Source organism: Lepidochelys olivacea (genome assembly GCF_965140295.1).
Source record: "Lepidochelys olivacea isolate rLepOli2 genome assembly, chromosome: 1".
Lineage (NCBI taxonomy): Eukaryota > Metazoa > Chordata > Testudines > Cheloniidae > Lepidochelys > Lepidochelys olivacea.
Window position 1 is genome coordinate 48,921,482 of NC_140411.1, and position 13,339 is coordinate 48,934,820.

At 48.5% G+C, this 13,339-nt stretch overlaps 1 protein-coding gene across 1 annotated transcript in view; it reads left to right on the forward strand.

Annotated features, from left to right (window-relative positions):
* The first annotated feature begins 217 nt into the window (after positions 1-217).
* The window catches only part of MEDAG (mesenteric estrogen dependent adipogenesis), a 33,462-nt gene continuing 20,340 nt past the window's right edge, over positions 218-13,339 (forward strand). The window contains 1 exon segment of the mRNA XM_084617896.1: positions 218-614. Within this exon segment, the coding sequence (XP_084474022.1) occupies positions 361-614 (254 nt within the window). The 5' untranslated portion in view covers positions 218-360.

Below are 13,339 nucleotides of genomic sequence, written 5' to 3' on the forward strand. Positions count from 1 at the left end.
TTGTGGGGAGCAGGGCACAGCAGAGGGCAATGGAGAGTGTTGGGGGCGATGGGGACGAGCCTGGGGCAAGCCGGGCCGAGGCAGCCCGCGGGGCTGTCGGCCACGCTGGCGCAGCCAGGCCAGACTGTGGAGCCAGGCGGGGCGCTGCAGGGGAGAGCGGCACTCGCCGGCGGCGGCTTGCGCCAGGTTGCTGGCTGTTTTTCCGGCCAGAGGCGGAGCCTGGTGGGGGATATATACAACGGGAGCAGCGCGGGGCGGCAGCACCCTGGGCCCTAGGTTCGCCCGTGCGAGCCGCAGCCTGAGCCCGGCCCCCCAGCCCCGCCGTCCGCATCGAGCCCCGGCTGCTGCCGCGGCCTCTCCATGGCCAAGCCCAGCCCGAGCCCCATCTCCGCGGGGGAGCTGCGCGGCCCGCGGACCTGCGACTGCGAGCTGGCCCTGCTGCCGCTGCGCCAGCTGCTGCTGCTGCAGCCCGACTGCTTCCAGCTGCGCGGGGACCAGCTGGCCGTGCTCCGCCCGCCGCGCCACGGGCCCGCCGGCGGCTTCACCGTGCTCAGCGACGGCGCCCTGCACCATGACGGGCAGCGCCGCTGCCGCCTCACCGGCCACTTCCAGAGGTACCGAGCCCCGCCCGCTCCGGGAGCCTCTCCCCTGGGAGCCCCGTCCCGGATCCTCCCTCTGCAGCGCCCCGACAGCGCCTGCTGGGGTCCCGCCCACCTTCCCTCGCCGGGCTGGGGACGCTAGCAGGGAGGCTCCCTGCCCCAGACTTCACCTCCCAGGGGCCCTTCCCCAGCCCTGTGCAATGGTGGGACGTTAGGGGACCGATGTGGGTGCTGTCTGGACTCCAAGAACGGCCACACCGGGGCAAACCAATGGTCCATGTAGCCCGGTATCCTGTCTTCTGACAGCGGCCAGTGTCAGGTGCTTCAAAGGGAATGAACCGAGCAGGACACCAGCCAGTGATCCCTCCCCTGTCTCTAGTCCCAGGCTCTGGCAGGCAGAGGCTAGGGGCTATCCCGAGCATGGGGTTGCGTGCCTGACTATCTTGGCTAATAGCCATTGATGGATCCACTCTCCTGAATTTATCTAGTTCTTTTGTGAATCCAGTTATAATTTTGACCTTCACAACATCCCCCGGGAATGAGTTCCACAGGTTGACTGTGGTGTGTGCAGAAATACTGCCTTTCCTTTGTTTGTTTTTAAAGCTGATGCCTATTAATTTCATCAGGTGACCTCTGGTTCTTGTGTATGTGAGGGAATAAATAGCATTTCCTTATTTACCTTGGTCACACCAGTGTAGATTTTATAGACCTCTATCATGTTGTCTCTGTTCCAAGTTAAACAGTCACAGCCTTTTTAATCTCTCTTCATACTGTCTGGGCATGTAGCGCATGTCCAGCACTGCAGCTTCACGGTGCAGGGAGGACAGGGGACAAAGGGCCTAAGGCGAGTGTAAGTTATGCTCTTGTGGGAATTCTGCCCCACTGCATACATGCAGAATTCATGTCCCTTGCAGACAAATGACGGGGAAGCAAAGGGAAGCTACAAGAGCAGTCATGCCTCTCCCCAGCAGCACAGGTGCATAGCTTCGGGGCCTGGCCGGCGGAGAGGTAAATGAGCATGGGGCTAGGAACGTCCCAGCCACTAGCACCTACCATCTGCTGGGCTCAGCTGCTAGTCCTGGAGAAGTGGGGGAAGAACAGGACTTCCTCTTCTCTTGCAAGGAGTAGCTGGGTTAGACCCCCCCCCCCGAAACCTCACCCAGCTACAGGAAGCTCTGCATCTCCTCCTGCCCCCATGGAGAAGTGATCACTGTATGGGGAGTTGCTCATCCATCTGCCCAACCCCTATGCATGCTGAACCCTGCCACTGCACCCAAGCCCCCATCCTGCAGAGCCCCCCACCCTGCATCCAGAGCCCCCTGCACCCAGACCATCCCCAACTGAGCTCCCCCACACTCAACCCCCCCCTCAAATGCAGGGGTGCTGGAATAGTTTATATAGTGGGGGTGCTGAGAGCCATTGAACCAAACTGTAAACCCTGTATATAATGGAAACCCCTTCAAGCCAGGGGCTGCGGCAGCATCCCTAGTTCCAGGTGAAGGGCTCGTTGGGGCACAAGTGCTGGAACACCCTGACCCCCACCCCACGGAGCCCCAACCAGCTGCATGCAGACCCCCACCCCACCAAGTCCCACTCCGCCAGAACTCAAACTCCCCACCAAGCCTCATCCCCCACATCCAGACCCCCCCTCCTGCACTGAGCCCCAACCAACTTCACCTGGACCCCCCTGCAGAATCCCATTCCCCTGCATATGGAACCCCTCAATGAGCCCATCTGCATCCCGATCTCTCATACACCTGGGCCCCTCACCAAGCGGTCTACATCCAGATCTTCCCTCACAGAACCCTCTCACCCCACACCTGCATCCCCCCACATTAAGCCCCTCCACACTCTGATCCTGCCAGACTGAGCCTGCTTGTTCCACACATGGATCAGGGCTGGACGTGCGAGACTCCGTCCCTCTCGCTCACTATTTTGGTGCGCCTGGCATAGAGAGGTAGGGCCCCAGGGTGTTTCTGGGGCAGTCCCAACCCTTGCGCTGTGTCAGGGTCAGGTGTAGCCTCATCTCCGAGTCTGTGTCCCAGGGTGCTGCAGGGTGATCTCCCACCTCTGTACAGCCAGTGGCTTTTGCTCCCTGCTGCCATGCTGGAGCCAGGGCCGGTTTAAGGCATAAACGAAGTTACAGCTCAGGGCCTCACAACATGAGGGGGCTCCAAAAAAAGAAAAAAAACTTACTCCATTTCAAATTTTATCAAAAATAAAGGCTAAATAAAGGCCATATGGGGAAAAGATTCTCTTTAAATATAAACACATTTGTTCAAATATGACAAAAATATACACATCTGGCTACACACATACCCTTACCCTTCACTAGTTGTTCATTATTGATAGACGGGCAGCCAGGGCTGAAAACCCCCCCTGCTAATTGCACTTGTAAAATTAGTATTTCTAGGTGTAAGTCTGCTATCAGCCTTCTAGGGCAGCGTTTTGTTGGCCAGGTGCTGCAGGTAAAATTCTGACTGTGCCTTCATAACTTATTTAGATAAATAATCTCACTGCTGATAAAATTGGGGAAAATGTGAGGCCACAGATGGCAGTGTCATGAAGCAGTCCTGCCAAGCTCATACTCGTATTGGATTTGTCCTAGGAGTGATGTCCTGTTTAGCGTCCCCCTTGGCTAGTAATAGCCGGAAGGCCCCCCATCTTTTGTTTACAGTCCAGCATGCACAGCCATATAGTGCCTTCGCTCCTGTTTTCCTTCGTTTTCTTAGGTGTTAATGTGTTTTCTTCTTTCGATCTGTACATATGTACAATTGTGTATTTTAGTGCGCGTGCCATTTTCTGCTTCATGCGCTACCCATGCTTCACGTGATTGAGTCTGCAGGTGATCGTTTTATGGACTTGGGTCAAGTGGATCTTGAGGAGGATACATTTGTGTTGGCTTCCCTTCTCAGAACCTTCACAATAAATACAGAGTGCTGATGAAAAGATAGATAGAGAGGGTTTTGAGAGAAGTGAAGTGAAGGAAGATACTCAGAATATTTTGATATATATGTGTACTTGGTGAGCAAGTTATTTCAAACTATGTACATATACAGTAACTCCTCACTTAACATCCTACTTATGTTGAAAAATGCAACTTTAAGTGAAACAATGTGAAGCAAATCCAATTTCCCCATAAGAATGAATGTAAATGGGGGTTAGGTTCCAGGGAAAAAATTTTTTGCCAGACAAAAGACATTCTATACATATACAGCAAACAAACAATTTAATACTGTACTCACCGATGATGATTGTGAAGCTTGGTTGAAGCAGGCGTGTAGCGGGGTCAGGATGTGGGGGCTTGCCCTGCTCTGCCTGCTGAGCATTCCAGCCAGGGATCGTGTTGGGGCACGGGGGCTTGCCCCATTCTGCCTGCCCAGGGCTCCTGCTGGGGATTGGGGTAGGGGTGTGGCGGTGTGCCCCAACCCAGTCCCCAACAGGAGCACTGGATGGGCAGAGCCAAACAATGTTATAAGGGAACATTGCAGAACTTTAAAGGAGTATGTTCTCTAATAGGTCCACCACCTAATAGTGAAACAACATTAACCGGGAGGATGTTAAGTGAGGAGTTACTGTATGATTTATAGCAGTGGTTCTCAAACTTTTTGACTGGTGACCCCTTTCACATAGCAAGCCTGAGTGCGACTCCTCCCCCCCCCCCATAAATTAAAAACACTTTTTAGTATGTTTAACACCATTATAAATGCTGGAAGCAAAGCGGGTTTGGGGCAGAGGCTGACAGCTCGCAACTCCCCATGTAAGAACCTTGTGACCCCCTGAGGGGTTCTGACCCCCCCCCCCAGTTTGAGAACCCCTGATTTTAGGCTATTAAAGCCTATAATATTATATTTGCTTAAATATAAGCTAGGTTTTCTCACTGCCTGTCTAGAGATTACCAGTCTTTTTTTTTTTTCCTGGTTAATTTTTTCCATCTCTCTTGTACATGTAGCTTGTTGTCACTCTGTGTGCCCAAGGTGTTTACTTGAGATTAGTCATCGTGAGGGAGACTGAGGATAAGAGAAGCAAACGGGAAGAGAGGTCCGCTTTTCTTGTAGCATTTCCTAGGCAATTGAAAGTGACAAACTCGGTAGCTTATCATTTGAGGACATAATCAATGACTTTGCTCTCCAAAAATCACATTCATTTTAACACTGAAATTTAAAACATTCTTTTATGATGTGCAAACAGACATACTGCAGGTTGTATGGCTTCCATTAAGTAAGCTGGTCTGTGTAACTTTAACTGCTTTTGTGTTGCTATAGGTATAAAGTTTTCATATCTATTCATTAAGAAATCAGATGAAAATGTTAATTTGAAACTATTTTATAATGCAAACAGGCATATTGCAAGACATTTGTTTTAGATAGATTATTCTATTTTTACAACTTTACCTTTGTATGTATGCAGATATAAAGCTTTCATCTTTATATATTCGATGTCCTTTCTATAATTTTTTTTTTTTTACGGTATGGGGCCTCTTTACACTTTACCTATCTTAAGGCCTCAAAATGTCATAATCCAGCCCTGGCTGGAACCTTCACATTTATTTATTGATGAATAAAATATGCAGCATTTTGCAGAATTTTAAAATACTAGGTGCAGAATTTTTATTATTTTTGGCACAGAATTTTTAATATTTTGATGCAGAATTCCCTCTGGAGTAAAATTCAAAGAGCTGCAGCCCAGGGGGGAAAGGTGGTCCTACCTCTAAACCCTGGGTAAAGGGCACATTGAAACCAAATGAGAGCACCATGATCTCTGGCACTGGGAGGAGTGGAAGAAGGTAGCCATGTAGTTCTATGGAAATCTCTGTAAAATGGTAATAGAAAGTTATTGGGGTTTGAGTGTACAAATAAGAGCAGTGGTTTTGGATGGGGCCAGCAGATCTGTCAAATGGCCCTGTAAAGAGGTTAGCCGGGGCTTGTCCCTCTCCAGGGCAGCAGGGAGCCACAACACCTCACTACACACTGGTGATGTCTAGGGGGACTTAATCCGGCCACGGGCGTCTCAGTTGCCACAAGGGCCACCAAGGGAAATGAGCACCGTAAACCCGGGCCCTAGGTCAGGGCGGGGCAACAGTGAGTCAAGTGATCAGGCCCTCAAGCAGGGGCTGGGCAGTAGCAGTGCACGAGTAGCAATAAGCCCAGGCCCCCAATGAACCTGAGAGAGGGGGAGACTGCCACCCACGAGTTGTGTGGCAGGGGGACACAGGCCCTCCCACTCCACTGCGTCCCAGCCTGGGACCCTAGCAGTGGCAGAAGACCTGCTGCTATGTCAGTGGGGATCCTGGCTGCAACACACTGATATAGACTCTGGCAGTGCTGCAGCCAGACCAGGGTCATCTGCCCCCGGGCTACTTCCAAACTCCCACTCGGGTGTTACCTGGGTCACGGTGGTGTCCTCCGGGTAGCGGGTGTGGGGCAGGTTGGAGGCATCTAGCCTCCCCGGCAGCTGTCTTCCCAGTGAGTTCGGAGGTCGAGCCTTTATACTTCCGGGGCGCCGCCTGACCCTCTGAGGGGCGGGCTCGGAGCTCCCTAGCTCCGCCCACTCTGATACCCGGAAGGGCTCGTCCTTCTCCGGGACGGAGGGGAGCCACACTGCCTCACTACAGGCCCATTGAAACAAAACAAACTTTTTTCACCAAAAGAACACGATACTTAAACAAAACAAAACTGCCTTTACAATGAGGCTGAAATGAGGGACCTCTAAATGAGCAGGACTTGGAAAGTTTGGAAACAGAAAAATTGCAGTTAGGTGTGTCAAGTCCAAAGCAAATTCTTAGCATAAAGGTAAAAAAAAAATAATTAAAGGTCTACAAAGTAGAAACCAAAACAAACAGAACCCCTGTTCTTGAGTGTTCAAAGATACAGAGGGACAAGGTGGGGGAGCTAATATCTCTTATTGGACCAACTTCTGTTGGTTAGAGAGAGAGGCTTTTGAGCCACACACAGCTCTTTGGGTCTGGGAAAGGTACTCTGAGGGTGACAGCTAAATACAAGGTGGAACAAATTGTTTAGCATAGGTAGTTAGCTCATATTCTAAAAGGGCCATTCAAGGTGGAGGGGTCCGTTAACATCTCTGCAGTCACAGAACAAAGAATAAGGGATTAGTGGGTTACAGATTGTTGTAATAAATAATAAATCCAGTGTCTCTGTGCAGTCCATGAATGTTAGTGTCTAACACTGCATACAAAGATAAGCAGGGCAGTTATGGATTGCAGCGGACTTTGAATGGTACTTTGAGTTCCTCATTCCTAGAGTCTAACACTTCTCCCTCCCTTCCTATGTCCTGGTGGCCTCCCAATTTGAATCTGCTCCCAAATTTTCTGCACCCTGCATGTAGGTGCCTCTATGATCCTTTTTCTGGGGGAGGAAACTAACCCAAAATTAGTTAAAAATAATTAGTGCAAAAATTAGATGATTCTTTCAAGTACAGAGGGAGAAGCACCTGCTCAGTGATTTGTTAAATTGGTTTGTCTCTTCTCAAAATTTAGGTTGCACTTGCCTTTGGAAATTAACTGGGGCCAAAATTGGGAAAGCTGAGTGCCTAAAGTTAGTCTCAAATCCATATTCAGGCGCTTAAGTACTAGTGACTTAATTTTCAAAGGTGTTGAGCACCTTGTGTTCTAACTTCAGTGGGATTTGTCAGTGCTCAGTACCCGTGGAAAATCAGGCCACTGTCTAAACTTGGACTTAGGATCCCAAATTTTGGCACCCAAATTTCTTACCTTAATGTGTTGTGAGTTACTTGAACTGTTTGTAGTTTTGATTTGGAGTTGATGGTTTTGTGTGTACTCACAATGGTATAAATGTCTAGTAGAGGCTCTTTATTTGTATCTTGTATGGTGCTGAGCATGCTAGCAAGTAACTGGTAATAGATTACAAACTCATAAGAGAAAAATAACTATCCCAACTCCACTGTAATACCCTACTCTCCACAAGAGGGATCTAAGCCAGAACTGTGACTCATGTGAGTGTGCAGCCTGTTCTGTTGCCTCCCAGCCCAGCTTTCCTGTATCTGTCCCGCATCCTGCAGTGTATCCCTGCATGTTCCAAAAAGTGACTTATTTAGTTCTGGTAGGAAAAAGAAAGGGCGGGGGAAGAAAACTACAATCTCCTAAAACTAGCAAGACCAGGTTTACACTTCAAAGTTTTGCTGGCATAATTATTTTGGTTGGGAGAGGTAACTTATTGTATGACATAGCTATGCTGGCAAAAATCCTAGTGTAGATGCAGTTACACTGGTCAAAGAGTACTTTTGCTGTTACAGCTTTTTGTTCACTGAACAGGAATAATCTTATACCACCTATAAAAAAGGTGCTTTTGCTGTCCCAGTGTGGCTGTTAAGTATAGATAAGACCCATAGATGCTGGAACAGTTTGTCTAGTGGGGGTACTGAGACCCATTGAACCAAACTGTGAGCCCTGTATATGATGGAAACCACTTCAAGCCAGGGGATGCAGCAGCGCCCTTAGTTCCAGCGCCTTTGATAAGGCCCAACTTAATTATTTGAAAAACAAAAAAGACAACCAATGAGTCAATCTCCCCAAAAGCATGAGATTAGTTGTTTGGGTTTTTTTTTTTTTAATCACATGATTTTAAAGCCAAATGTGAGGGGTTTTATTATTTACCCTCTGGTTATTGAGTCTTGGGGGTTGTTTTCCAATCTTTCTCTAACTATGAAGGCTAGAAACTTACTTATTTTAATGAAAGTTGAGAATCATTCATAATCTCATAATTCCAGAAGCAGAGACATTAAGGAAAACAGCTAATACCATGAGTTTTTCAAGCAAATCTACAGTATTGGCAACATTTTCAAACGGTGATGCCTATAGATGTGCATCTAAATTAAAATTGCAGCAGTTCTCAACAGATGTTTTACTTAGCCCTGGTCTACACTACAAGTTTAGGTCAAATTTAGCAGCTTTAGACTGGTTTAACCCTGCACCCGTCCACACAACAAAGCCATTTTTGTCGACTCAATGGGCTCTTAAAATCGATTTCTGTACTCCGCCCTGACTAGGGGATTAGCGCTGAAATCGACATTGCCGGGTCGAATTTGGGTTAGTGTGGACGCAATTCAACGGTATTAGCCTCCGGGAGCAATCCCACAGTGCTCCATTCTGACCGCTCTGGACAGCACACTCAACTCGGATGCACTGGCCAGGTACACAGGAAAAGCCCCGCAAACTTTTGAGTTTCATTTCCTGTTTGGCCACCGTGGCATGACCACACAGAGTTCATCAGCAGAGATGACCATGGAGTCCCAGAATCGCAAAAGAGCTCCATGAGGGACCAAACGGGAAGTACTGGATCTGATTGCTGTATGGGGAGACGAATCCGTGCTATCAGAAAACTCCATTGCAAAAGACGAAACGCCAAAATATTTGAAAAAATCTCCAAGGGCATGAAGGACAAAGGCTATCACAGGGACCCGCAGCAGTGCCGCGTGGAACTTAAGGAGCTCAGGCAAGCCTACCAAAAAATCCAAGAGGCAAACGCTCACTTGGAGTCAGAGCCCCAGATATGTCGCTTCTATGATGAGCTGCATGCGATTCCAGGGGGTGCCCCTACAACTACCCCACACCTGTATGTAGACTCCTGCAAGGGAGTCTCATGCAACAGGGATGAGGATTTTGGGAACGAGGAAGATAGCACACACCAGGCAAGCGGAGAAACCATTCTCTCCAACAGCCAGGAACTGTTTATCACCCCGGAGCCAATACCCTCCCAACCCTCCAACCCAGGCTCCTGGATCTTGAAGGCAGAGAAGGCACCTCTGGTGAGTGCACCTTTGTAAATATAATACATAGTTTAAAAGCAAGCATGTTTAATGATTGATTTGCCCTGAAGACTTTGGATGCATTCATGGCCAGTACAGCTACTGGAAAAGTCTGTTAACGTGTCTGGGGATGGGGCGGAAATCCTCCAGGGACATCTCAATGAAGCTGTCCTGGAGGTACTCCCAAAGCCTTTGCAAAAGGATTCTGGGGAGGGCAGCCTTATTGCATCCTCCATGGTAGGACACTTTACCACGGTAGGCCAGTTGCACGTAGTTGGGAATCATTGCATAAGAAAGCATGGCAGCGCGTAGTCCCGGTGTTTGCTGGCATTCAAGCAACATCCATTCTTTATCTCTCTGTGTTATCCTCAGGAGAGTGATATCATTCATGGTTACCTGGTTGAACTAGGGGAATTTTATTAAGGGGACATCAGAGTTGGCCATTCCTGCTGGGCTGTTTGCCTGTGGCTGAAAAGAAATAATCCCCGCTGTTAGCCACGTGGTGGGGGGAGGAGTGAAGCAATCATCCCAAAGAATTGGGTGTAGGAGGGGTTTAGTTGGGTTTGTGCTGCACGTTAACTCAAAAACATCAGCCCCTCCTTTTAAATGGCCAATGTGTCTTTTTTCAATTTTAATCTCCCTTTTTTCCTCCTGCATCTGCAAATGTTTCAGTGCAGTGACTAGCATCTCTGTCCCAGAGGCTAGCGAGATAAGAAGGTGAAAAAAACACACTAGCGATGAAATGTTCTCTGAGCTCATGCAGTCCACCCAAACTGAAAGAGCCCAGCAGAATGCGTGGAGGCAGACAATGGCAGAGTCCAGGAAAGCACAAAATGAATGCGAGGACAGGAGGGACGCGCAAGAGGATAGATGGCTGGAGCAACAGGAGAGGTGGCGGGATCAAGAGGAAAGGTGGCGGCAGCATGATGAAAGGAGGCAGGATGCAATGCTGAGGCTACTGGAGGATCAAACTGATATGCTCCAGTGTATGGTTGAAGTGCAGGAAAGGCACAGACCACCACTGCAGCCCCTGTGTAACCAACCACCCTCCTCCCCAAGTTCCATAGCATCCTCACCTAGATGCCCAAGAACGCGGGGGGGGGGCCCTCCAGGCACCCAACCACTCCACCCCAGAGGACTGCCAAAGCAACAGAAGGTTGGCATTCAATAAGTTTTGAAGTGCAGTGTGGCCTTGTCCTTCCCTCCTCCCCTCATCCACTACCCCACCCTACCCCGTGCTTCCCTCTTCCCCCACCCCTCCCGGGCTACCTTGGCAGTTATCCCCCTATTTGTGTGATGAATTAATAAAGAATGCATGAATTTGAAACAACAATGACTTTATTGCCTCTGCAAGCGATGATCGAAGGGGGGAGAGGAGGACGGTTGGCTTACAGGGAAGTAGAGTGAACCAAGGGGGCGGGTTTTCATCGAGGAGAAACAAACAGAACTTTCACACTGTAGGCTGGTCAGCCATGAAACTGGTTTTTAAAGCTTCTCTGATGCGCAGCGCGCCCTGCTGTGCTCTTCAAACAACCCTGGTGTCTGGCTGCGCGTAATCAGCGGCCAGGAGATTTGCCTCAACTTCCCACCCCGCCATAAACGTCTCCCCCTTACTCTCTCAGATATTGAGGCACACAGCAAGCAGTAATAAAAATGGGAATATTGGTTTCTCTGAGGTCTAACCAAGTCAGTAAACTGCGCCAGCGCGCTTTTAAACTCTAAATGCACATTCTGCCACCATTCTGCACTTGCTCAGCCTATAGTTGAACAGCTCCTGATGACTGTCCAGGGTGCCTGTGTATGGCTTCATGAGCCATGGCATTAAGGGGTAGGCTGGGTCCCCAAGGATAACTATAGGCATTTCAACATCCCCAACAGTTATTTTCTGGTCTGGAAAGTAAGTCCCTTGCTGCAGCTGTTTGTACAGACCAGAGTTTCTGAATATGTGAGTGTCATGTACCTTTCCTGGCCATCCCACATTGATGTTGGTGAAACGTCCCTTGTGATCCACCAGTGCTTTCAACACCATTGCAAACTACCCCTTTCGGTTTATGTACTGACTGCCTTGGTGAACCGGTCCTAAGATAGGGATATGGGTTCCATCTATGGCCCCACCACAGTTAGGGAATCCCATTGCAGCAAAGCCATCCACTATGACCTGCACATTTCCTAGGGTCACTACCCTTGATATCAGCAGATAGGGTACAGATGTGGGGACCTGCATGAAAAACCTCCTAAGCTTATCTTTACCAGCTTAGGTCAAAACTTCCCCAAGGTACAAAATATTCCACCCGTTGTCCTTGGACTGGCCGCTACCACCACCAAACTAATACTGGTTACTGGGGAAGAGCTGTTTGGACGCGTCCTTCCCCCAAAAATACTTCCCAAAACCTTGCACCCCACTTCCTGGACAAGGTTTGGTAAAAAGCCTCACCAATTTGCCTAGGTGACTACAGACCCAGACCCTTGGATCTTAAGAACAATGAACAATCCTCCCAACACTTGCACCCCCCCTTTCCTGGGAAATGTTGGATAAAAAGCCTCACCAATTTGCATAGGTGACCACAGACCCAAACCCTTGGATCTGAGAACAATGAAAAAGCATTCAGTGTTTTACAAGAAGACTTTTAATAAAAAATAGAAGTAAATAGAAATAAAGAAATCCCCCCTGTAAAATCAGGATGGTAGATATCTTACAGGGTAATTAGATTCAAAAACATAGAGAACCCCTCTAGGCAAAACCTTAAGTTACAAAAAAGATACCCAGACAGAAATAGTTATTCTATTCAGCACAATTCTTTTCTCAGCCATTTAAAGAAATCATAATCTAACACATACCTAGCTAGATTACTTACTAAAAGTTCTAAGACTCCATTCCTGGTCTATCCCCGGCAAAGACCCAGCATACAGACAGACACAGACCCTTTGTTTCTCTCCCTCCTCCCAGCTTTTGAAAGTATCTTGTCTCCTCATTGGTCATTTTGGTCAGGTGCCAGCGAGGTTACCTTTAGCTTCTTAACCCTTTACAGGTGAGAGGAGCTTTCCCCTGGCCAGGAGGGATTTCAAAGGGGTTTACCCTTCCCTTTATATTTATGACACGCCCCCCAAATCTCAGCTAGGGTGAAACACTGGCTGGGATTTCTTCCTGGAGCTCTAGGAAAAACAGTTAATAAGACACATGCATCTCTAAATATACTACCAAGTACATAAAGACTAACAATATTTTCCACATCTCAAGGACGATTTTAACCAGTTGATTCTGGGAAACTTTCACGGGAGAGTGCATCAGCCACTTTGTTAGAAGCTCCTGAGATGTGTTGGATGTCGAAATCAAAATCTTGGAGAGCTAAACTCCACCGAAGAAGTTTTTTGTTAGTTTCCTTGACGGTGTGAAGCCACTTCAGTGCAGCATGGTCGGTTTGCAGGTGGAAACGCCGTCCCCAAACATATGGGCGTAGCTTTTCCAGAGCATAGACAATGGCATAACATTCTTTTTCAGTGACTGACCAGTTGCTTTCCATCTCAGACAGTTTTTTGCTGAGAAACACTACAGGGTGGAATTCTTGATCAGGTCCTTTCTGCATTAAAACTGCTCCCACACCACGCTCGGACGCATCTGTGGTTACTAGGAACGGTTTGTCAAAGTCTGGGGCCCTTAGTACAGGGTCAGACATGAGTGTCACTTTAAGCTTGTTAAAGGCCTTCTGACACTTTCCGGTCCACTGAACAGCATTTGGCTGTTTCTTTTTGGTTAGGTCTGTCAGTGGGGCAGCGATTTGGCTGTAGTGCGGTACAAATAGTCTGTAATAACCGGCCAAGCCTAAGAAGGATTGAACCTGTTTCTTTGACTTTGGGACAGGCCACTTTTGGATAGCATCCACTTTGGCCTGTAGGGGGCTGATAGTTCCTTGATCCACCCGGTGTCCAAGGTAAGTCACTCTGTTTAGGCCTATTTG